Source organism: Drosophila rhopaloa, unplaced genomic scaffold (assembly GCF_018152115.1).
Source record: "Drosophila rhopaloa isolate 14029-0021.01 unplaced genomic scaffold, ASM1815211v1 contig_203, whole genome shotgun sequence".
Classification (NCBI taxonomy): domain Eukaryota; kingdom Metazoa; phylum Arthropoda; class Insecta; order Diptera; family Drosophilidae; genus Drosophila; species Drosophila rhopaloa.
The window spans coordinates 3,419,708-3,446,292 of record NW_025335088.1 but is presented as its reverse complement, the minus strand read 5'-3'; the positions used below and the strand labels follow the sequence as shown (position 1 = coordinate 3,446,292).

At 37.4% G+C, this 26,585-nt stretch overlaps 1 protein-coding gene across 14 annotated transcripts in view; it reads right to left on the bottom strand.

Annotated features, from left to right (window-relative positions):
- The window catches only part of LOC108040061, an 84,692-nt gene that overhangs the window by 27,966 nt on the left and 30,141 nt on the right, over positions 1-26,585 (bottom strand). For 12 of the 14 annotated variants that reach the window (XM_044460611.1, XM_044460620.1, XM_044460612.1 and 9 more), the window contains 4 exons: positions 20,574-20,639; positions 20,427-20,510; positions 3,661-3,948; positions 9-93 (listed from right to left, as the gene is read on the bottom strand). In XM_044460611.1, coding sequence (XP_044316546.1) covers positions 9-93; positions 3,661-3,948; positions 20,427-20,510; positions 20,574-20,639 — 523 coding nt within the window. Of the gene's footprint in view, positions 1-8; positions 94-459; positions 714-3,660; positions 3,949-20,426; positions 20,511-20,573; positions 20,640-26,585 lie in introns of those variants that run through there. The other 2 variants (XM_044460613.1, XM_044460623.1) reach the window with 2 other exon arrangements.

Genomic DNA, 26,585 nt, shown 5'->3' with positions numbered 1-26,585 from the left:
ATACTTACGATTTTTTGGTAATATTTCAGAAGAATCTGTCGCTGGAGTAAATATTTTGCGTAAATCAACCGTCTTCGATGTATTGGTGGTTTCCTAATTAATTAAATTCAAATTTAAAGGCTTAGCCTAATTTATTTGACTTGTATGTGTATTTCATATTCATATGGGACTGTGCTATTGAAAAAGGTATTGTATTTAAAGGGTAAAAAAATACGTAGTTTATGCACAAACTAGTTTTTCAAATTAAATTGCCGACGTTAAAATAACAAAAATATTTTTATACTTGCAAGTCAAAAAAGTTATTATTGACTAAAACATTTGTGCAAATAAAAAGGCAGTCATTGCAACCTGCAAATCTGAGCTAAATAGTTATTTTTATTTTCTACAGGTTCTCCGTATAGTAAAAAGTAAAATAATGACTATTTAAACATAAAATAATTTTTATAGAAGTTGTCGTACATTTTTTTTCTGCCACAGCTGCTTACTGAGCCTTAATAAAAATTGACGATTATTATTATCAATAAGATCACTTGGACGAAAGCCTCTTTTTTTCTCTACTATGCAATTCATTCTAATCGTATTAGCACAATGAATTTCCGATTTAAATATTATTTTATAGTAATAAAATTAAATGGTATTCGTAACTAATCAATTTCATAAGCACACATTTAAAAAATAATTTTCGCTTCTTCGCAAACAAATTTATATGTGCATACATATAAATGCCAAATACATTATGTGTATAGCGCGTAATGTGAGCACACGAAATTTTCTCAAAAACGCTAATTATAGAAATTCTTGTTCTAAATCGACCATACTCTCACACATTTGAAGAGGCATGTGCCACAAGACGCAGTTGGTCATACAGAAGTACACGTGGCGTCACTAAAATAGGTTCAATATACTGGAGCTGGACCTAAAGAAGAAGACAATTCTGAATAGGAAGAAATTTTTGAAAAAAGTTGCTTGTTTTTATTCCTTGAAAATCGAAGACAACGGAGGAGTTAATTTAAATTAAAAGCCTTAACTCATATTTTAAATGTAGAAAAATGGTGTATATTTTATTTACTATAATCAAAGGAGTCTGAAACTAAAGCGCTGCTTAAAACCTTTGACTTTAAATATACAATAATATTTTTTGTTTAAAAAAAATGGATGGCACATATAATAAGTAACAGCAAATTTCACTCGAAACGTGCACTTATTTGGCTGATTGATACAATGGTACAATGTGCGAATAACCGCAGGATTGAAAATCTGCTGTCTGATAAAAATCAGACAATTTGCTTGATAAAAAATATCAAACAATTTGTTTGTTAAAGCAGCGTTCGTCATGACTTTTTTACCTCGTTAAGATATGTTTTTTTTAATCGAAATTGAACGTTTTATTATAATATGTGTGCATACCAAAACACAAGGAAGATATTTTAAATACGCGTAGAATGACTCTTGCTTTACTAAGAATTCTATGATCCTATTGAAAACTATTTTAAGATTTTCAATTTAATTTTGGGAAATTGTTGAATCTCTTTTTAAGGAACTTATTATCATTTCGATTCTTTAATTTTGGATGCTAAAAAATTAAATTTTATTTGGCGATTCCAAACTACTTATGTTAAAATAACGTCCATCTGTCGATTAGGGACTTTCATAACTAAATTTTCCCAAACATTTCCAAATATGCGTTTACTTTAAAATGGTTTAAAAAAAAATAATTTTATAAGGGACTTTTACTTAGGAATCTTGCTATTATGTAAAAGTTCAAAGTACTGTTATAAAAAAAAGAAGAAATTTATTAAAATTAAAAAGGGAAAACGCTATACAATGCACCCTTTCAGTACACTCTAAAAATGTATGTTAGGCCGAAGAATAATTGGAGCAAATTAACTATTAATTCTTTTCTATAATAGCCGTTTTTTTCTATCTCAGGAGTCAGAAATTGAATACTCTGTTTTTACATAATAATTTTTAAAAGTATACAAAAATGTTTCTTAAAAAGGAAAAATTTAATTTTTTTAAGAAACTTATTAGAATTTTAAATTGATTTTCTCATTCGGTTTTTATACCCTTATACCCTTGGTATTTTAATTTCATTCAAAAGTTTTGCTACGCAGTGAAGGAGACATTTCCGACCCTATATTCTTGATCAGCATCAACAGGAGAGTCGATCTAGCCAATTGGTATAACATTGTTGTTTTTCATTTTTTTTTGTTGATTGGTTATTGGTAAAATTTAAGTACTATCAAACTACGATTTTAATTAAATTTAAATCGAAAATCTGTTTTATACAATAAAAAAATCAAAAAATTAAAAAAAAAAAAATAACAAAAAAATTGTATTTTGCTCTTTTTTTATTCTCAAAATTTTCCTTTGAGATATAGTAATTATTTACTGTATCAGAATTACGCTTTTAGTTTTGTCAGAATCGGACAACAAAATGGTATAGCTGACATAGAAACTATAGCAAAATGCAGCGCAAAATCGACATAGCTTTATTGTTTTTAGTAATATAGACATAGAAATCGCAATGTAGTCGTTTTGTAATAACTGCAAGGGTATATAAACTTCGGATTGCCGAAGTTTGCTTCCTTTCTTGTTTTTTATTGCAATATTTTTCTCGCTTTCTTAAAAGTCATGACAGCCTAGTGTATACATATGTTAGAAAATTAAATTTTGTTTAGATAATAAACATCTTAATGTAGTATTCTTAATTATATCGTGCAACCTGAGGGTGATCGAAAAAAGTTGTTATAGGAATTTTACCCTCGTTAAAAAATATTTACCTTAAACTTTTTCAGTATATAAGGAACATAAGTAAACAATTTATTAATTAAGTAAAGTCGTCTGATTTTTAATGATTTGCATTAAGAAAAAACGAACCGGTCGAACACAGTTCTCTTGTTATATAATTTAAAGTTTCTTGTTTTGCTATAAAAATTAAAATACATTTTGGATTTTTATTCGTTGTCAAAAAAGTACAAAATAAAAGTATATCAATTTTCATGAATTTAAGAAAATGTAAGGAAACTGATAAATTGTCTACTATAGCGTAAGTGTCCCACTCTCTCGAATGAAATACATTCTATGACAAACTTGACTTTCTGATTTAATTCGTATTTTTGAAAAGTGAGGAGCGTAAAATAGAGTATTAACAAAAATCACAATAATCAACAAAAAATATAAATATAAGATATTATTCGTTCTGCTTTGACGTAATGAACACTAAAACTGTATTTTCTAAGAATAATTTAAAGGATTGTTTTCTTATTTGCACGACAAACTAAACTTTATATGACGGGAGGATTTAAACTGACCTTTTAGACCTCCATTGTCGAAACACCAAAAAAAGTTTGACGAAAGTTTAGATTAAAAATAATATTTAACTCAAAAATGTAATAATATTTTTCAAGAAAAAAACTTCGAATTACGAAAATTTGAAACCGAAATTTTGAAGTGTGGATAACGCAGCCATCTAAAGATTACCTTTACCTAAACTAAAGTAAGTACAAGAAAACCATTTTTTATTTAACACGCCGATACTCCGTCAGGCAAATAAAAGTAAGGAAAATAAGTTTCCTAAAAAATATATATTTTAGTTGAGTTTTTGAAGTGAACTGCATAAGGAATCAAAAAAAACGATGTATTGAAGATAATACTTACATTACCAGCGGTATTCTGAGGGGTTACCGAAACTAATACATCACGCTTATTTTGTTGTTGGCTTTGTGAGTCAAAGTTTGCACTTTGACTTCCTTGACTTGGCTTAAATTGGTTGTTAGCATTTAGTCGCTGAGCCAAAATCTGTTGCTGTTGAATTTGATTTGCCAGCTCGTTCTGTTTTCTTATGAGTTTCAGTTCTTGCTCTTGGAGTTGAGTTATTTTTTCTTGGGCTTTTATATTTATGTCTATGTCCGAAATGATGTCCAGAATTTGGTTATTAAACTCGTTCTGTAATGTAAACAAAAAATGTAGCTTAGCCAGCATTATAACAACGAAATCAAGACATTACGATATATAAGAAAACGGGGTTTTTGTACCCTTGCAGAGGGATTATAATTTGTGAAGGAGACATTTCCAACCCTATATTCTTGTCTGTCCGTCTGTCTGTCCGTTTCTACGCAAACTAGTCCCTCAGTTTTAAAGCTGTCTGCTTTCCCAAAAGTTGTCTTTCTATTGCAGGTCGCGGAACGAGCCGGATCGGGCGACTATAACAAATAGCTCCCGTAGAAACAATCGGAAAAAAAATATTAAAAAGTATGACATTGTTTTTTTTTTTTTTAATTATTTTTTTGTTCTTTGGGATTTGGTAATATTTAAATACTATGGAATTACGGTTTTAATTAAATTTAAATCCGACATCTATATCATGCAGCTCCAATAGGAAATCAAAAAATTAAGAAACAAAATAGCAACTCGAAATGTATTCGTTTTGTAGTTTGAAGTTTGCTTCCTTTCTTATTATTTATTATTATCACCTGAATAATGATGAAAACATTATTGAAGTAGGGACTTATCAATCTATTATTTGCGTTTCCACAAGTAATCATTGCATGAATATCATCGTTTCGTATAATTTAAAAATCATTTAAAAGAAGAAACTCTAACGAAGCCACTTTTAACCAGCGGTACTTTGGTAACTGTTTCGATGTGCCTCTTCGTCACCTATCAGCTCCGTCGATGTTGAGTCCGTAGCCGCCAGACGGCCGTACTAAAATAAACGCTGAAGAAGTCCGAGGAGGTCGGAGTTAAGCTTAGTATCCAGATCGACAAACGATTACGCTAGCGTAAAAACTTTAATCTTTCCAGTGTGACCAAAAGTTTGAGAGTTCATCTGATTTAAGAGTGCTATGGTCGTACTGTCAATCAGCTGGGTTTGTTGACAAGCAGTTAAAATTCAAATATCGTATTTGCGGGAAAGAGCCTTTAAAAGATATTATCAAATACCTTGGCAAGACAAGTCTGCCGCTGTACAAAGAAATTAAAAAACAATACAATTTAAATTTAACAGTTGTTTTTTTTTAATTTACTGATAATTATTTGTAATTTAAAGTTCATAGCTGCACTTTTATTGTGTTTTTTCGTACATTCTGGACTTAAAAAACATTTTGCTCTGACAAGAGGCACCCCAGATAGTATTAATGTTATTTTGTCCTCACATGTAAACACCTGCAATCGACTTTTGTGGGTTTTTTGAGTTTTTCCCTCCATTTCTTATAATGTTCAGTGAGAAGCGCACGCCAAAAGATTAAATTTTTTAATCTTTTCCGCTAGGGTTCACCCAAAGTTAATTTCCGCAGACTGGCAACGCTATGGAATTTTCTGGTATTTTTTTCGTCGATCAGGAGACCGACGTGAAAAAAAGGCCCGACGAAAAGTGAACGCCAGCTGTTTGCCTCTTGCTCTCTCTCATGACTGGCGTACGGTTTTCGTCGATCAGGATACTAGGCTTTAGCATGGAACCCGCCGACCAAGGCGACCGATGCAGCGGATGCGAAATACAAGGTTAACACTCTACCTACATATCGTTTCCGACAATTCTGATCGTCGCTGCCAACGTCAGACCTTCTGCCCTGCTCTCTTGGGGAATATTTAAATTAGCATTAATTAGTCATTAGCAGACTGGAAAAGAACCCAAACGGTGTAACAGAATACTTGGTAATTTTTGGATGGTAGCTTTGGAGTTTTGGTCAGAAGTTTGTTACGCAGTGAAGGAGACGTTTCCGACCCTATAAAGTATATATATTTTTGCTCTGACAAGAGGCACCCCAGATAGTATTAATGTTATTTTATCCTCACATGTAAACTCCTGCAATCGACTTTTGCCGGTTTTTTGATCTTTTCCCTCCATTTTTTAAAATGTTCAGTGAGAAGCGCACGCCAAAAGATTAAATTTTTTATTCTTTTCGCTAGGGTTCACCCAAAGTTCATTTCAGCAGACTGGCACGCTATGAATTTTTTCTGTATTTTTTCGTCGAAATGAGTACCGACGTTAAAAAGAGGCCCGACGAAAAGTGAACGCCAGCTGTTTGCCTTTCGCTCTCTCTCATGACTGGCGTACGGTTTTCGTCGATCTGAGTAATAGGCTTAAATCAAAATGGTCGGAAAAAACACAAGAAAAAATCCAGAAAAATAACCCGAAAGAATTTAGTGACCAAATAATTATTAGTAAACTAAAACAAATTATTAAATAAATTTATAAATTATAATAAATTTGATTGTTTTTTAATTTCTATGTACACCGACTGGACTTTCCAAACTAGTTGAGAATATCATTTAAAAGCTCTTTCTTACAATTATTTTTTTTTTTATTTTAACTGTTTGTCTACAAACCCAGCTGACTAATAGTACGACCGTAGCACATTCAATTCTGATGAACTTATGGTTGGCTAAACAACCAATTTACAATCTTGCGCTTGATTAAATATAAAAGACTTTAAGTCTAAACTATAATTTATTTTGTATTCTTTTGTGTTCTCTTTTTGTGGGCTTTCGTAGAGTCGGTTTTGGTAGAGTATGACTAAAATATATTCTTGGATAAATCTTAAATTCTAAAAGTCAGGGAAGTTTTTCAGTGATGCCAGATGGCCACAGTACTCCCCCCTAGACTTCATGTTCTAAAACGAAGAGGGAGTCTAATTGTACGACGAGGTCTTGAAGGTTGGTTAACCGCAGGGGTCGCCGCGATGTCTTCAGTCCTGGATTTTGGGATGAAGGCTGGCTTGAGTCGGTCTATAGATACTTTAATGCATCGGGCGCCGGTTTTTATGGTAAAATATTTGGATTGTTTTTCTTTCACTTCAAAGGGTCCATCGTAAGGTGGCTGAAGGGATCCACGGACAGTGTCGTTGAGTAGAAAGACGTGAGTTGCGAGTTCCAGCTCTTTAAAAACGAAAGGTTTAGATGTGTCGTGATGTGCCGTCTGTATTGGCCGTATTTCTCGCATAATTTCCTCCAGTTCCATTGCGAAGTTAGTTTGCGGTTGGAAATTGGACTTTTGATGAAAAAATTCTCCTGGAAGGCGAAGGGTTGTGCCGTACACAAGTTGTGCTGATGTTGTTTGGAAGTCTGGCTTAAATGCTGATCGCAACCCGAGCAGGATCATTGGAAGTTTCTGTGGCCAATTAACGCGATTTTTGCACATGATAGCTGCCTTTACTGTTCTGTGCCAGCGTTTTATGATTCCATTTGCTTGCGAGTGATATGCTGTTGTGCGAAGGTGATATATTCCTAGCATTCGTGAAAATTCATGGAACAATTTGGACTCGAACTGTCTTCCTTGGTCTGTTGTGATGCGAGCAGGAACTCCAAATCTTGAGATCCACGAACCGATAAGTGCTGAGGCTACCGTGTTAGCTTGCGTGTCCTCGATTGCGATGGCTTCCGGCCAACGTGTATAACGGTCAATGATTGTTAAGCAGTATCTATTTTGACCCGATTGGGGTAATGGTCCGATGAGGTCCAAATTGATATGGTCGAATCTTTTACTAGGAAGCGTGAAGTGTTGTAGCGGCGAGCGAACGTGTCGGGAAATCTTCGATTTTTGGCAAGGAACGCAGTGTTTTACGAATTGAGCAATATCCTTGTGCATTGAGGACCATACGAAACGTTTGATGAGTTTTATTGTTGATCCAATTCCACTGTGAGAGATGTTATGTAGTTTGCTAATGACGCTCTTCCTTAGGGGCTCTGGAACGAAGGGTCGCACGCTGGATGTGTACAGATCGCAAATGACCGAATTGAAAAACTGAAAAATCCCATTGGTTGGAACTGATTATCGACGACTTGATGATGCACTGCTCCCAATTAATTATTTTTTTTTTTTTTTTTTTCGCGCGGAGTCCCACGGCCCACTTACCCGCCCAACCGACCGAGGGGCGCAGCCGTGTATCGTACGGCACGATTCGCGATAGGATAGACGCGAGATAGGAAAATAAAGGTAAAGGTCCGGGGAAAAAGTAATAGTTAGATCAATCTTGTGCCAATGAAGCAAGTATTAATCGTTTTAGGAGCGGCAGAGAGTCAAGATTTGATATTACAGGAAAAAGTCTATTATAGTCAGAACATAATACTCTGAAAGGCTCATGCAAGGCATAGTTAGATCTACAATGATTTAAAATTAGGGGAATATAATTTCTAGTTAATCTACTTGGCACAGAAAAGTTTAGCCGACTTAACAAGTCGGGGCAGTCAATATCACCATGTATAAGGTTATAAATAAAGATAGTACCAAGCATCGTTCTACGGTTGGCTAGGGATGGTAAATTAATCAAAAGAAGTCTACTAGAATAGGAAGGTAAGATAAGATTTGCATCCCAGTTTAGGCGCCGTAAAGCAAAAAGAAGGAAGTTTTTTTGTACAGATTCAATACGACCAATATGTATTCCGTATTGTGGACTCCAGACGGGAGACCCATACTCCAGAATCGGACGGACTAGCGAAATAAATAAAGTTTTAGTCAAATAAGGATCATCGAATTCTTTTGACCACCTTTTAATAAATCCAAGCACTCCTCTGGCTTTATTAACCATGGACGAAATGTGATTAGAAAATTTTAGTTTAGGGTCCAAGAGAACGCCAAGATCGTTTACAAGAGTTATTCTATCCAAAGAGCTGCCACTTAACGTGTAAGTCGCGTATATCGGATTGGCCCGATAAAAAGTCATCAGCTTGCACTTGGAGCCGTTTAAATTTAGTAAATTATCTCGGCACCAGTTTTGAAAATTATCTAGATCGGATTGCAAGTCTAAATGGCAGGAAATGTCCTTATACTGCAGGCACAACTTAACATCATCTGCGTACATAAGTACGCGAGAATGACTTATAATTGAGGGAAGATCGTTAATAAATAATGTAAAAAGTAACGGACCCAGATGGCTCCCTTGTGGGACACCGGAGGTAACACGGAGAATTTCAGAAATTGAGTTTTTAAAAAGGACCCTTTGTGACCTGCCATTTAGATAACTTGAAATCCATTTAAGCAGATCAACTGGAAAACCTAAAAGGTCAAGTTTATGAATAAGAAGTAAGTGATTTACAGAGTCAAATGCTTTACTAAAGTCAGTGTAAATGACATCTGTTTGAAAACTACTATTGAAGCCTTTTATCACAAATGTAGTGAGCTCTAGAAGGTTTGTAATTGTGGATCTACGTTTAATAAATCCGTGTTGACACGGAGAAATAATTGATCTGCAAAAGTGCTGCAAATGAGGAGTAATAATTTTTTCAAAAAGCTTAGGAATAGCTGACAACTTAGAAATACCTCTGTAGTTACTGGCTTCTAACTTGTTACCTTTTTTGAAAAGAGGAATAACAAATGATTCCTTCCAAATATTTGGGAATTGGGACGTTTCTAGAGATAAGGTAAACAACTTGTGAAGAGGTTTGCACAGGGCCTTAGCGCAATACCTAAGCACGCACCCAGGAATACCATCGGGCCCTGGCGAATAAACAGGCTTAATACGAAGAAGATCCAAAAGAAGAGAGCTTTCTGTTAAAGTGGGACAGAATATGAGGTTTGACTTGGGCATGGTGTAAGAATAAGGCTGAGATGAATAATCTAAAGTAGAGTAAGTCGTTTGAAAAAATTGGGCAAATATATCGGCTATTGCCTGATCTGTGGTTCCCGTCATGTTTTCGAACGACAGCGAGGAAGGATAAGAATTAGATTTACGCTTGGTGTTAACAAAATTATAAAACTGTTTCGGGTCCTGAGAGAACTGGACCTTACAACGGTTTAAGTAACTATTATAACACTGAGCATTAAGCACGGTAAATCTTGACCGAGCACTTAGATATCTAGTAAAAACAGATTGAGAACCGGTATTTTTATATTTCCTAAAAAGTCTGGACTTTACATTTCTTAAGTGTGTCAACTCTTTGCTAAACCAAGGTGATTTATTGGAAGTTGACGGATAGTACCACGGAACACAGGAATTAAAAAATGAGTTTATTGCAGTATAAAAAACATTAACTGCATCGGACATATTATTGCATAAGTAAAGATCAGACCAATTAAAGCCAGAAATAAAATTATTAAGCCTCAGAAAGTCTGCCTTGCGAAAACAATGTATTCGTTTGGATTTTTCTGATTTTTCTTCTATAACTCTACCCGTATCAAATGAAAGTTCGATTGTTGGGTGATATGGATCTTCAGGTTGCGTGAGTGGTGCTACTCTGGACAGAAATACACCTTCAGGATTCGATACAAAACACAAATCAAGTAGGCGACCTAATGAATTTCGAACATGGTTTACTTGAGATAGAGATATGTCAAGCAGGCCATCAATAAAATCATGTTGTGCTATAGGTAGTAAGACATTCGATCCATCCTCAGTGGACCAAGTAACTCCAGGTATATTAAAATCACCTAGAACTATCAACTGATCCCTATCGGAAAGCTTATTTGCAACGGACTTAATAACGGATAGGTGATTTAAATAATCAGGAAGTTCAGACAACGGCGGAATATAAGAGCAAGTTATGTATATAAAGTTACCAGGAAGCGATAACTTTTCACAAATAAATTCAATGGTATTGAATTCATCAAAAAATAACTCCTCAGACGGGAAGTTTGAATCAACTCCAATTAAGACTCCACCTCCCCGTCTAGAGGGACGGTCATACCTATATATTGTGTACTTACCTGGAAAAACTTCGGAGCTAAAGATCTCCGGCTTTAACCAGGTTTCTGTGAACACAATAATATGAGATGCAAAGGAAAGGCTATCAGAATACAATTTAGTGAGTTTGCTACGCAAACCTCTTGCATTCTGATAGGAAAGAAGGAGGTTAGAAGTTAGTTTTTTGAAATTGGTACACTGGTTTGGCCTCGACTAGGAAGTTTTACTCCTACGGGCCCCTTCTTCTTTATCTTAGCCTCGAACTCCTTTACAACCATATTATCCGGCCAAAAGTCGCCCGAGCATATGGCTTCAAAAAGCTCGTTAGGGACAGTTATCTTGAAAGATGAAATGTCTCTAGCATAAGAAAACTTAAACTTTTCCACCTTTACACTATTACAATCGGCTTTAGTTTTGTCTTGTATATAAGACAATACATCAGAAGATGTTTGATCAGGGGAAAGCCGAGAAACGAAAATTTGTTTTTTTAGTGGAACCACTAAAAGGGATTTTGGTGGAGCAGACATTGTTTCTGCAAAACCAACTTGAGCCGGTTGTCCGGACTCAGTAGTCCCTTGTGGTGGTGATACTACATTCTGAGAGATAGGTGGATCCACTAATTGTGAAACCACTACGGACAAATCGGAATTCTTGGAAGTCCCTGGTTGCATGCATTCTGTAACGGATTGTTCGGATACCGAATCTTTTTTAGCTGCTGATCTTAGCAACATTTGAGGGTTTGCTGAAATCAGCTGCTGATCCGCCGGAATGCTCTGTTGTTCTTTTGATTTCGGTTTGATTGCCAAGAACCTACGTAGCTCCTTAGCGACTTTGGGCAGAGGGAAATCCGAGATGGCTTTAACTTTTTCTGGCAGTGGTTTGATGCCTATGCCTAAGAAATCGATCGACTTTTTTCCGAAGATGCACTTCGCTGGATTAATGGTGGGTTAAATTGTCGTAGTCGTTCAAAGACTTGGAGTAGGTGAAATTGGTGTTGCTCCATATTGACTGATGCAACCGCAATGTTATCGACGTAAACGAAGACAAAATCCATCTCTGCCAGTGCGGAATGCATGTATCGTTGGAATGTTTGTGTTGCGTTGCACAACCCGAAAGTCATGTGGGTGCCGTTTTGGGAATGTCTCGAGCCTCGATGGGGATTTGATGATATGCTCGGTATAGATCGATCTTTTAAAAACGTGTTTCCCGTAAAATATGTGAGTGCAGTCTTGGATGTGCGGTAAGGGATACCGATCTAGGGTGGTTTGGGCGTTGAGAGCTCGGTAATCACCACCAGTAGCCCTACGGACGGCCAACGCCAAGGTTGATTAAATACTGGAAATCCCTTTTTGGTGCTTGGAATTTTTCTGGAGTTAGCCTTCTTGGCCTGGCGAATGGTGGAGATCCTTTGGTTTCGATGCACTGTGTGACGTTGGTGGTTGTTGATTGAGAAGGACATGAGTTGAGCTGCGTGATGTCTTTAAATTCTTCCAGTAGTTTGGAGAATTCGCAGTGAATGTTATATGTCCTTATCTCCGAATTCGATTGCTGGCTAAATATACCGCAGCATGATAGGCGTGTTTCGTGATTAAAGTGTTGCAAGAAGTCTGAACCAATGATTGCGATTTTGGTATCAGCTATGGTAAAAATCCATGTGAAAGGGCGACGTAAACCGAGATCCAGCATAAGGCGAGTGGTGCCATAAGTTTTGATTGCTGTTCAATTGGCTGCAAATAGTGTATGTTCATTAGTGACTGCGATGTATTGATTAATTATGCTGGGTGGTATAACAGGTACGTCAGCTCCAGTGTCGATAAGAAAACTTTTACCCGATTTTGAGTCTGGAACGAAGAGACGATTGGAGGACGAAATTCTGCAGATGTTTACTTTGAGCAATGGGTAGCGTTGTGGCGCATTTGCGTCACGACCGTTGGAACTGCCCTGTTGATTTCCAACGGTGGTGCTTAGTTTTTTGAACTGTTGTTGACATGGAAAGAGCACGGTTGGATGCAACGTTGGGCACTGTCCGCGTACTTGTTGTGGTACCAGCAAAATTGAGAGTGTGTTGCTCCGGTAATTGTTGTTGCTGGGCGATCGATTGTAGCTCCAACCTCGTTGCTGATTTGTGGTGCCAAGCAGGTGACTTAGCTTGTTGTTGATCTGCTGCAGAATCTTGTCATTATCGTCCAGGCATTTACTTAATTGTGTGATGCGATCCTCCTGTGAAGCATGGTGGGTGTTTTGCTGTGATACCGCACAGATGTGGTCTGAAGCGTCGTAGTTAAGAGAATCCATCACAGCACCGGCGGCAGTTGCGAGCTGCGCGAGGGTGGTGTTGGGAGAGCTTTCAAGGAGGCCTACGATCACTGCACGTGCCGGAGGTGGTAGGCGCTTGACCAGTAGCGACGGACAACCGATTCATCATTGGTGGCGTTAGTTTGCTGCAATTGACTGAGTAGATGACTTGGACGACCGTCGCCGAGTTGAATTCCTGTCGCAAAACTGTCGAGGCGCACCATCTCTGATTTTGCCAATTTGGACAAAATGGTTTGTTTAAGGGTGGAGTACGGATTCGTTTGTGGAGGGTTGTTGACAAGATCGTGCACTTGATCCAGGTATTTGGGATCAGCGTACGCCATTACTGCTGCGTATTTCTCTTGCTCTTTGCGTGCACCGAGGCCTTGCAGGATAAACTAGCTTTCCACTTGGTGAAACACATTTCGGTGTTGGTGATGGAATGTAGTTGAGGGAAGGGCATTTTAGCAAATACCGAGTTAACAACATTCGCATCAGGAATTTGCAATGGCTCCTGCGCGTCGACAAAATCTTCGTTGTTCTGCATTGTCTTAGGTTAGGATGAGGTTCTGCGTAAAACTGGACTTCGTTCGCTTTTATTGCAGATGTTCGAATTGTCGGGGTCACCAGTTATTATTGGCTAAACAACCAAGGAACAACCTTGCGCTTGATTAAATATAAAAGACTTTAAGTTTAAACTATAATTTATTTTGTATTCGTTAATTTGATGAAATATTATAAATTTGTGTTCTCTTTTTGTGGGCTTTTGTAGAGTCGGTTAGGGCAGAGTGTGACCAAAATATATTCTTGGATAAATCTTAAATTCTTAAGGTTAGGTAACACATAATTAAAGAATAAAATAGTTGGGGAATAGGTAAAAGTACTTCTATAGTTCATGTAGAATAATTTTGACTTTGATTGTTGAAACACCCGGAGAGTGCAGACGTGTTTTGCGCGAGCTCCGGAAAAAACAGCTTAAAAGTGAAAAACAAATAACTAAAAATACTGGAGTAGTGTAATAAAGTAAAATAATGATTAGAGCTATGAATAAAACTAGTGCAAAGTTATTATAAGAACTAAGAAGTGCCACGAGTGAAAGCGCAATGAGCGGCGATTCTAAAAATGAGCGTAGAAGCTCCGTAGACCAGAGAAAAAGTTATATCTCTTATTTCTCATCCCGTGATACAGAAGTAGAAAGAACTTCTTCAAAGAGCAACTAAGCCCTACTGACCATTTATTAATTAATTTCTGCAACCGCAGCCACTGCAACAACAACATCAACGGTCGCCGTTACCAACAACGCGATTTCGAATGCGTTTGCAACTTCTGCAGCGCCGAATAAAACTACAAAGCCAATTGTAAGCACGAGTGCCAATATCGGCAATATCAAACAACAACAGGTGGGTCCGGCTATACAGACTGGCATGGATCGTTACATCCAAATCAAACGGAAACTAAGCCCGCAAAATAAAATGGTTGGAAATAAACCAAAACAAAATTGCCCTAATACAGGCAGCGAACAACCAGGGGCATCTAGTAACAACAGATTCGCCATATTGTCGGAAATTGACAATAATCAATCCGAAGCTGGACAGGCTGCAAAAGAAACCAAAGCCAATTTTCATAAGGGAACAGAACTCAAATGCACTAGTAAAGAGAATTGTTGTGCTGGTCGTGAATGACAACTTTTATCTTACTCCTCTTGTTAAAGGGAATATTCATGAAACAAAGCTTCAAGCTAAAACTGAAGATCAATTCAGAGCTGTAACCAATTACCTAGACGATGCTAGGAAACCCTACTACACGTACCAGCTCAAGAGTAGCAAGGGCTTGCAAGTAGTGCTAAAGGGCATAGAGCCCGATGTATCCACCAATGAGATAAAAGAGGCACTGAAAGAAAAAGGATTTTTCCCCAAAAGTTTTATTAATATTATCAACAAAAATAAAAAGCCGCAACCACTCTTTAAGGTCGAACTGGAGCCAGAAAGCAGAGCCTTAAAGAAAAATGAAGTGCACCCGATCTACAAACTGCAATTCCTGTTGCATAGTATTACTGTTGAAGAACCGCATAAGCGAAATGGTGCGCTGCAATGCACAAACTGCCAAGAGTATGGACACACCAGAAACAACTGCGGGCTTCGATCAGTCTGCGTAGCTTGTGGTGGCTTCCACAGCTACGAACCTTGCCCTGTAAGCAAAGAAAACCCAAAGACGAAGAAATGCGCTAACTGTGGAGATAACCATACCGCAAACTTCAGAGGCTGCCCGGTCTATAAAGAGCGGAAGAGTCAGTTTCAACAAGCAAAACACGCACGCTCCCAGAATGCATAAAATGCGTACGTGCAATCCCAAACCACACCTAATGTTTTCTTTGCGAAAGCAGCCAGATCTTCATTTGGGCCCCTCAATGATGATGATGGAATTTTTGTCCTTCATGAAAACAACAATGGCAAACCTTATGCAGCATCAAAGCATTTTAATAAATTTGCTCACATCCCAACAATCTAAATAATCGATGTCTTGTCTTCGAATATCCATGTGGAATGTCTTTGGCGTTTCACGGCACAAACTTGAAATAACTCAATTCCTCAATAAAAACCAAATAGATGTAATGCTGCTGGCAGAAACGCATCTCACAAGTAAATACAACTTCCAAATAAGAGGTTATACTTCATACTGCACAGATCATCCGGACGGTAAGGCTCACGGAGGAACTGGAATCCTAATCAGGGAACGCATTAAACACCACTTTCACCAGAGGTTTGCAACACATTATTTGCAGGCTACATCTATAAAATTGCAAGCAGTTTGCAAGTATCACTATAGCCGCTGTCTATTGCCCACCGCGTTTTACAATAACTGAAGAGCAATTCTTGGACTTCTACAATTCACTCGGAGATCGCTTTATAGCAGGAGGAGACTACAACGCCAAGCACACGCACGGATCAAGACTCGTGACCCCAAAGGAAGACAACTGTATAAAGCAATTATAAATTTGAGCAACAAACTCGACTATGTCTCCCCTGGCAGCCCCACATATTGGCCAGCTGACCCCAGAAAACTCCCGGACTTAATTGACTTCGCTGTGACCAAGAACATCCCAAGAAATTTAGCAAGCGCCAAATCGCTATCGGACTTATTAACGGACCACTCGCCTGTTTTAATAACTCTCCTTCAAAGCCCGAAAGTAATCGAGCACCCCTTCAGGCTGACCTCGACTAGAACTAACTGGCTAAAGTACAAAATGTACGTAAGTTCCCACATTGAACTAACACCACAGTTAAACATAAAGAACGACATCGACTTCTGTGCTGATGCCCTGGAGTCAGTACTCGTGGCAGCAGCCAAAATCTCAACACCAGAAGAGACAATCGTGCGTAGCAACCAATACAAAACTGATCTGCAAATCGAACAACTGGTTCGGGAAAAACGACGTCTACGACGCGCTTGGCAATCCTGCAGATCGCCCCATTCGAAGCAACTCTATAATGATGCCACCCGCAGACTCACCAAAACCCTCAAGCAAGAAGAGGAGCTTGCGCAGCGCCAGTACATCAAGAAACTGTCGCCGACCAGAACAAAGCATCCTTTGTGGAGAGCTCACCCAAATTTAAGCTCTCCGATAGAATCAGTCTCTCCAATTAGAAACTCCTCGTGTACTTGGGCCCGCAGTGACGAAGACAGAGCCGAAACATTTGCTTTACGCCTACGAAATGTATTTTAGCCGAACGCTGCCACAAACTCTCTTCAACTACAGCCGCTTAGCTCTGAAATTGCAATTAACCCGAATTTGTTTCAAACACCTGAAATGTCATTAGGAAGCAAATAAAACCGAAAAAGGCTCCAGGGGGCGACCTAATAACCCCAAAAATGATAATTGAACTTCCAAACTGCGCGGTGGATTTAATATGCTAGCTATTTAAGGGGATCACAAAACTTGGCTACTACCCCAAAAAATGGAAAAAGTCCGTGGTTATAATGATACCGAAGCCTGGGAAAGACCACACAATTCCCTCATCGTACAGGCCAATAAGCTTACTATCGTGCCTGTCCAAATTACTAGAAAAATGCATGCTCATGCGCATTACACCATATTTAAAAGAACAAAACTTAATCGCGGCACATCAATTCGGGTTTCGTGAAAGAAACGGAACCATCGAGCAAGTCAACCGGATAACTTCAGAAATTCGTACAGCCTTCGAACTTCGGGAATATTGTAGTGCGATATTCCTCGACGTCTCTCAGGCATTCGACCGAGTCTGGCTTGAAGGCCTTATGCATAAAATCATAACATTACTGCCAGAAAACTCACATAAGTTACTTAAGTCGTACCTCTACCACAGAGTCTTTGAGGTGAGATGCAATGCAACGACATCCAACTAGTATAACATTGAAGCCGGAGTCCCACAAGGTAGCGCCCTGGGCCCTACCCTGTTTGTCCTATACACAGCAGACATCCCTACGAACGAGAGGCTGACTACGTCCACATTTGCTGACGACACCGCAATCCTGAGCCGCTCGAGATGCCCAACTACAGCAACAGCTCAACTGGCTGATCATTTGGTGGTAGTTGAAAAGTGGCTATCAGACTGGCGAATCAAAATTAATGAACAAAAGTGTAAACATATAACGTTTACCCTTAACAGACAATCGTGCCCCCCGCTAACTTTGAATAGTACGCAGATTCCCCAAGCCAGCGATGTAACATATCTCGGCGTCCACCTCGACAGACGCCTAACCTGGCGGAGGCACATTGAATGCAAGAAAGTACATCTAAGACTTAAAGCTAGCAGCCTACACTGGATTATAAATTCTCGATCACCCCTGTGTCTGGACTTTGAAGTTCTTCTCTACAACTCCACCCTTAAGAACTACGGCTCCCAACTCTGGGGGAACGCGAGCAACAGCAACGTTGACATCATACAGCGCTCACAATCAAAAATCCTGCGAACAATCACTGGGGCACCATGGTATGTTCGGAACGAAAACATCCACAGGGATCTAAGTATACCACCGGTCAAAGATGAAATAGCAAAGCAGAAAGCGTCCTACCATAACAAGCTTACACTGCACCCAAATAATCTCGCAACGAACCTAACAAGGGTTTCGAACAGAACTCGTCTGCATCGTAACGATCTAAAATTCAGTATACATGACTGTAAGTTAAGTTATATTGTTAAGATTTGATATACTTATTGTTAGTCCCATATAGAGAAGATTCAATAAATAAAGCGTATATTAAAAAAAAAAAAATTTAGAATAACTTTACCATAAGTTTTCTATAATTGATGTATCTGTGGCTGAAAGTAACATAATCCTGAATTCATAATCTCCTGTGATAATAGATGTATCTTTGGCTGCGTGCGTTTCTTAGATGGGATTATTGATATAACTAATATTATGGAAGACATTCGTCTGAAAATTTACATAGCTATGTCATAGCAAGGCATTGGATTCTAAGAATCTCTGTACTCTCTGCAGAAAACACAGCAATCAGTATCTGATGAGAATTCAATTTACAATTTCAGGTATCCAACAAGAGGAATAATTTTAGTTCAGTTCTAGGCCTTCTTAAGGAAATAAATTTGTGTGAGAATAAAAAAAACATAATGTTATCTGCAATTTTAAAAAAATTTAAAAGCATTGCAATCAGTCATATTCAGATTTTTACATCCACTCTGCATTCATGTCTCGTTAAAGCCTAGTACTCAGATCGACAAACGAGTACGCTATCGCAAAAACTTTGATCTTTCCAGTGACCAAAATTTCTACGGTCGTACTGTCAGTCAGCTGGGCTTCTTGACAATCAGTTAAAATTCAAATATCGTATTTGCGGGAAAGAGCCTTTAAAAGATATTATCAACTACCTTGGCAAGACAAGTCTACCGCTGTACAAAGAAATAAAAAACAATACAATTTAAATTTATCAGTTGTTTTTTTTTAATTTACTGATATTTATTTGCTAATTTAAACTTCATAGCTGACCTTTTATTGTATTTTCGTAATTTTTTGACCTAAGAAACATTTTGCTCTGACAAGAGGCACCCCAGATAGTATTAATGTTATTTTGTCCTCACATGTAAACTCCTGCAATCGACTTTTGCGGGTTTTTCGATTTTTTCCCTCCATTTTTTAAAATGTTCAGTAAGAACGCACGCCAAAAGATTAATTTTTTTATTCTTTTCGCTAGGGTTCACCCAAAGTTCATTTCCGCAGACTGGCAACGCTATGCAATTTCCTGCTATTTTTTCGTCGATCTGAGTACCGAGGTGGAGCTGTTTGCCTCTCGCTCTCTCTCATGACTGGCGTACAGTTTTCGTCGATCTGAGTACTAGGCTTTAACAATAAACCCATGGGGAATCAAGGTCACTCAGTAAATGTGTGGACAAACTTGAGCAACACACATTCTCGGACAAAGGACATCTTATATTTGTATAAAACTATTTCTATTAAACTATTTTCCAGTAAAAGTATTTATCTAAAGCAATTATTTAAAACAAGAAAATATAAACTTAGTTTTCAAAGCACTCATAAATATTTAAATACAATTTGATAACGGCTTGTGTTTTCCAGGTATATGAAATTGTTCAAAGTGATTCAATATAAACAAGAGAGAACGCTATAGTCGAGTGCCTCGACTATTAGATACCCGTTACTCAGCTAAACAACTTAATATATACCTTGGTCAGCTGTTCCAAAGCCATCCGTTAGATGCCGCTATTGTATTGCGCCATCTACCCCATGTAGAAATGTAGGCGCTAGCCAAGCTTAAGCGTTTAATGGGTTTTTGGGCGTTAGAGTGGGCGTGGCAAACTTTAGGCCAATCGATAGGTATTGACGAAACAAATACATATCAATTAAAATTTTCATAATAGCATCAAAACTGTGGCCACAGCTTGTGGCTTCCGAGATCTCAGCGTTCATACGGACAGACAGACGGACAGACAGACGGACAGACAGACATGGCTAGATCGACTCGGCTAGTGATCCTGAACAAGAATATATATACTTTATAGGGTCGGAAACGCTTCCTTCTACCTGTTACATACTTTTGCACGAATACAATATACCCTTTTACTCTACGAATAACGGGTATAAAAATGTTCTAAAGTGTCGAAGGACTTATGAATTAACCCTTATGTGAACTTATTAAAAATTTCACATGAAGAGGGAAGGGACATTCCATACAAAAAGTCAATGTGAAATTTAATCGGTGGTCCACCAGAAATACAACCTCTGTCATGGCTGATACTGCAGAGCATGATCAGAGGCCCAAACATACAAAAAAAACTGCATTTACGCCCCGTTTAAGAGAAATTTATAGAATGAAAGTTAAATCTGAATCCAGACTGTCAATACAGCCAGACAGCTCAATCGATAATCTTTTTATCGTTGCTCAATAAGGGCCTTTAAACAAAATTTGAAAAAAATACATATTTGCAAGCCCTTTGAGGCACTGAAAAAGATCCCATAGGTACAAACAAAAATATAAAAAATAATTATATTACTTACCTGATCAGACCTCAGATGTTCAGTTTCCTTAGGTTTTTCTTTCAAAAGCTCTGATTGATCTGTTATTTCTTCCTCCTCTTTTCCCTAATTTAGTGTATTATCTCATGAACAATCGATTTGACATTAGTGTAAGAATATACAACATACCTCCTGTGAAAAGTTTGCATCTTTGTTTGTAACTGACCGATGTTCAAGGACTGCCAAATTCTTGTCCTAAATAACATAAAAAAATACTAATATATTTGTTTAGGTAGCAAAAAATTAATCTATTTAAATTTATTGATTTTTGATAATCAAAACATTTAAAAAATCTGCTTTGCTGTTCAAATAAATAACAAATTATCAATTTGAATTTGGCGATCTCTTAGAGCTGGCAGCTTTACAGCACGAGCATCAGCACCAGCGCTGCTTTAGCGCAGGCAGCTTTTGTCCTGCACCAGCAGCTGTGTTTATGTTTATGTTTTTGAGTGCAATAAATTGACTAGAAATATTAAACATACATACTTATATTGGATAAACACATACATTCTTAAATAGTATTATGTATATTAAAGTCTAAATGTTTGCACAACACGAGTAACGGGTATAGCGAATAGCTTTCTTTGAAAGGAGTTATCTTTGCCGGGCAATTGCAACTGTGTACAATGTAAATACATACATATGTATATGCTTACATACATACACACATACGCCATTGTTTGACTCAGACCTCCAATTTGGCTAACTTGATTTGATTTGCAAAGTTCTTGGGATATAGTATTGACAAATGAAAACCATCGCAATTTCCTTTAATAGAAATCCTTATCGAGAATTAACGGCCAGCTGTTCCAAAGTCATCCGTTAGATGGCGCTACCACGGGTCATGAAAGGCGGAAATGTAGGCGCTAGCCAGACTAAGCGTTTAATAGGTTTTTGGGCGTTAGAGTGGCAAATCGATAGGTATTGACGAAACAAATACATATCAATTAAAATTTTCATAATAGCATCAAAACTGTGGCCACAGCTTGTGGCTTGTGGGCGTCAGAGGGGGCGTGGCACCAGTTTGAAACAAACTTGCGCTGCGTAGGAACTCCTAAAATCTACATGCAAAATGCCAATCTTCTAGCTTTTATAGTTTCCGAGATCTCAGCGTTCATACGGACAGACAGACAGACGGACAGACGGACATGGCTAGATCGACTCGGCTAGTGATCCTGAACAAGAATATATATACTTTATAGGGTCGGAAACGCTTCCTTCTACCTGTTACATACTTTTGCACGAATACAATATACCCTTTTACTCTACGAGTAACGGGTATAAAAATAATAAATTAACATTAAGAAACATTTATTATTTAATATATAAAGTGCTTAAATTAAGAAAAGACAATTGAGTATATCTTTTTCAATAACTTTGTAACAAGTAAAGAAGAAAAAAAAGTTTTACTGCTACTTTCTAAATTTATGACTACGCAGATTAAGCGTCATAAATCTCTTATTGTTGTAATAAGCAAAAGCACGAATTTTCGAAAAAAAAGGATGATTATTACAACAAATCAATTGAAAGAAGATACTAGTATGACGCTTGGATAGGGCGTGTGATAGTGACAGCCTATATTGAAATCTCAAAAATATTGAAAATATATATAGAAAAGTTTTTGGACTGATATATATTTTTAAAAAGCCATTTAAGCTTAGCGCACTGGTTGGATCTATTATATATCGCAACATTTTAAATTTTACAACAATAAAAAAATTTGACTAGTAAGATTTTCACATTTTCTGCTTTCAACTTTGAAACCGTAATGATAAATCGTTAGAGGTTTATGTTTTGGTTGATAGTCGTTACTTTTACTAAACCGAATAAAATTAGTGATATTTATATGAATGGTTCCAATTTTCAAGGATTTCCATAAAAATGGTTCGATCTATCCTACGCCGCTACACCGGGTGAATTGATGTAGACCTGTTCGTTGGCCATTTTACTAGGTTGGCTATTTTACTTTGCAACACATAATAACATAATAATAAACATAATAACATAATTTTTAGCTATTTCAGAAATACGGTTTTTGTTTTATAAAAATCGGACGACTGGTAAACGGGAATCAAATTATAACTTCGTTGTTTCTTAACATAAGCCCCTTCCGAGATATTGTCATTTTAAACGATATAATTTTGTTTTTCGTTTGGTAAATATCGGACGACTAGAATATTTAATTTATAAAACAGTGGCAGGGGTATATTAACTTTGGCTTGCATAAGTCTTTATTGTGGGCGTTGCTTGTTCATAAAATTAAAGCTTAAGCCTAGTACTCAGATCGACAAACGAGTACGCTAGCGTAAAAAATTTAATCTTTTCAGTGTGACCAAATTTTGAGAGTTCTGAGCGTACTACGGTTTTATTGTCAATCAGCTGGGCTTATTGACAAGCAGTTAAAATTAAAATATCGTATTTGCGGTAAAGAGCCTTTACAAAATATTATCAACTACCTTGGGAAGACAAGTCTGCCATCTGCAACAATACAATTTAAATTTAACAGTTGGTTTTTTTAATTTACTGATAAATATTTGCTTATTTAAAGTTTATAGCTGCACTTTTATTGTGTTTTTTCGTACATTTTTGACCTAAGTAAAATTTTGCTATGACATGAGGCACCCCTCACATGTCAACTCCTGCAATCGACCTTTACGGGTTTTTGATTTTTTCCCTCCATATTTTTAAATGTTCAGTGAGAAGCGCACGCCAAAAAATACAATTTTTTAATCTTTTTACTAGGGTTCCCCGAAAGTTAATTTCCGCAGACTGGCAACGCTATGAAATTTTCTGGTATTTTTTGAGTACCGAGGTGAACAAAAACGTTGACGAAAAGTGTACGCCAGCTGTTTGCCTCTCGCTCTCTCTCATGTCTGGCGTTTTCGTCGATATGAGTACTAGGCCTTACCGCCATGCCGCACCTCAAACCAATAAGCGCGCTATCGAAATTTTATGTCTTGACCACGAGTTTTCGTCGCCCATCTCAAAAGTTCATGGAATGTGAAATTGGCGGCATAGAGAAAGAAACTAGATAAAAGTTTCATTTGCTCTGCCCGTGCTCTCGAGTGACTTTGCCAGTGATGCCACGTAGGGAAAAATCTGAAAAAAGAGAGTTTTTCATTTGTTCGATCGAACTGGAAACGAGTCCCGCGGTGAGTTTCTTATACTAAGGTTTGGTGCCAGATTTCCCCATACTATTGCTTGTGCCTCGCACATGTTGGGTGTGGTGAGAAACCGAAGTTAGCTTAAAACATGGCTCTCAGCAGAGCTTTGGCAGAGGGGCGGGCAGAGCAAATAAAACCTCTATATAGATTCTTACTCTATGCTGGCGGCACGACAACATAATTTAATAAATATAATCTAATTTTAATTTGAGTTTACACAATTGTACTTGGCTAAATAATCTTAATCTTTAATATTTGTGTTCTAAGTTGTCATTTATTTAACCTAAAATTAACAAAATATAAGCACACTACTTAACTCAACCATGTAGTAACAACTTAAAAGTTTGGCTAGATAATGAACCAATTTTGAATAAGTTGAATGACTACCTTTGACAGTTGGACCACTTCTTAACAATGCCGAATTAAATTCAGATATGTTGAATATTTTCCGCTTGCGGAAGTTTGTGTGCAAGATCTCTTTTTTACGTTCAATGCCATGTGACACAACCTGCGGACAATTTCGAAAGAGCCATTTTGTACAATGCCCGAATTGTGCTTCGGATAATAGCCTTGATAGAACCAAATACTTTCTCTAAAGCCCAGCTTCTCTGCGCTGTCAAGCTAAGCAAATTGATAGTGTAATCTATATATATATATAATCTGATAGTGTAAATAACAGAAATCAATAAATAAAAAGTATAGGCAAGGGTCGGACAGACCAACAGAACATTTAATTTTTTAAGAATTCACAAAAAGTCAGTAATAGAAATAATTTTATAGTCCATTAAAGTCATAGTATTTTATAAGGATAATTTATACATACATAGTTTGCGCATAGTTTTTACATAGTTTCTACTAGGTATAGCAACCCATCTACGTGATTAAATTTATGCATTTCGGTAGTACCAATAGATGGTTTTTTAATTACTAGAAGTCTACTAATGTAAGATTTGTTTTTCATCAAAGTTACAGCCTTGTAGAGAAAATATAACAAAGCCTGGTTCTTCTGTGGACTGTATATGATATATTAATTACAGGAAGTATTATAAAATGTGCATCGTTGTTAGAGCAAAATAGTAAAGAGTTCTTTTACACAAACTCGTTCAATACATTCAGTTGTAAGTTAACGTATACGGGGCAAAATGTGGGTTGATTCAAAGAATTTGTCAAAAAAATGTGTCATAACACCATGTTTAAAAGCTTTTAAATGAATTGTTAAATCCCTGCCTATAATTAACTAAAATTAATTTAATAAGAAAGTAAATATCTAAAAGATTATTTGTATTCCCTATTTATCTTCAGCAGCACAGCCTGTGCATTTGATTTTGAGCAGAGTAATAATTAAAATACTAATTTATTGAATTACTAATTGTACGCTCCAATTCTGGAGCACGACAATTTATGTTCGACCAATCAGTCTCTAGTGATCAATTTGCCGATAGATGGAAGGTCGCATCATCCCATTAATTATGCAAATGAATTACAATTTCAAAGTAGTCTAAGCCCTAACAGATTACCCAGGTCTTAGAGCCCACGAGCTCATGGTGCCGAAGAAATTCACTCCCATAAACATTAAAAATTCTTTTTTATGAGACCTATAGTAATTGCACAAACAGTTTTATCCCTTCATATATCCTTTCGTTTATATGGCAGCTAAATGATATTGTTGTCGGATTTTAATTTAATTAAAACCGTAATTCCATTATATTACCAAATCCCAAAGAACCAAAAAAAAATTAAATACAGCAAAGTCATAATTTTTTTGAATTCTTTTTTTCCGATGGTTCCTATAAGAACTATATCCCCTTTGGGAAAGTTTCAAGCATATAGCTTTAAAACTGAGGGACTAGTTTGCGTAGAAACGGACGGACGGAAAGAAGGACATGGCTAGATCAACTTTCCTGGTGATGCTAATCAAGAATATATATACTTTATAGGGTCGGAAATGGCTCCTTCACTGCGTTGCAAACTTTTGACTGAAATTATAATACCCTCTGCAAAGGTATAAAAATACAAATATAAGTTGCCAGTTGCGCTAGTTTAATTATGAATTATTTCCCTTTTCATGAAAAGGAGTAAGAAATGATTGAGGACAAAATAAAGTAGTATTTAAGTAAAGCGTCCTGAACTCTTGCGGGAGCCGGTAAATGGGCAGGATCTTGGACTTTTTTGAGAAGGTACGGTTGTTAAAACTCGGACCGTAAACTACAACATTTTTTTACTTTGTTTTTATATCAACAGTCAGCTATAGAGTTGGAAGATAAGGATCTTTCAATTTCGTAAGTGAAGTTGTTCCGACCTGAAACATAACCCAAATCAAGTAAACATTATAAATAAGGAAAAACGCTATAGTCAAGGGGCAACGACTATGAGATACCCGGTTTTCAGCATACCAATTTGATGCCCGCCGCTGAAGGGGCATTTCGAAAATGTTATGTGTCGCCATCTGCCTAACTGCAGGTCACGAGCTTAGAGCGGCCCTGCTAATAGTTTTCCGTTCTATCAATTATATCAACTCTGTCCATTACATCAACTCCGTTTTTCAAATATGGAGTTAAGTGTTAACTACTGGACTAAGCTGTCACTGAAATCGTGCCGAAAGTCAGTCTGGGTGGGGGTTTGAGCCTACAAATAACTCACCACAGCAAAGGATGTCGCGAATATGTCAACACCATCCAAGACCACCTTGCCACGCAACCTGATGACGCATAAGGTGCACCAAGGCCAGGAGTTGCCTTTCACTAGTTTTGGGGCGGCTTACCAGCCTTCTCTGACGGCCAGCCCCTAGCCGATGTCATTGTGACCACGAGGAGGATAGGATGCCACCAATACAGGCACAGAGGCACTGCTTTCCTACAAATAACTCAGGATAGCGTCTGGCCACCAACCCCAACACGGAAGCTCGGTTTCCGGCAAAGCCCTCCAACCCCGCAGAAATTCTCAATACGCTTTCCAAGAAACTACCGACAGTCGAGGA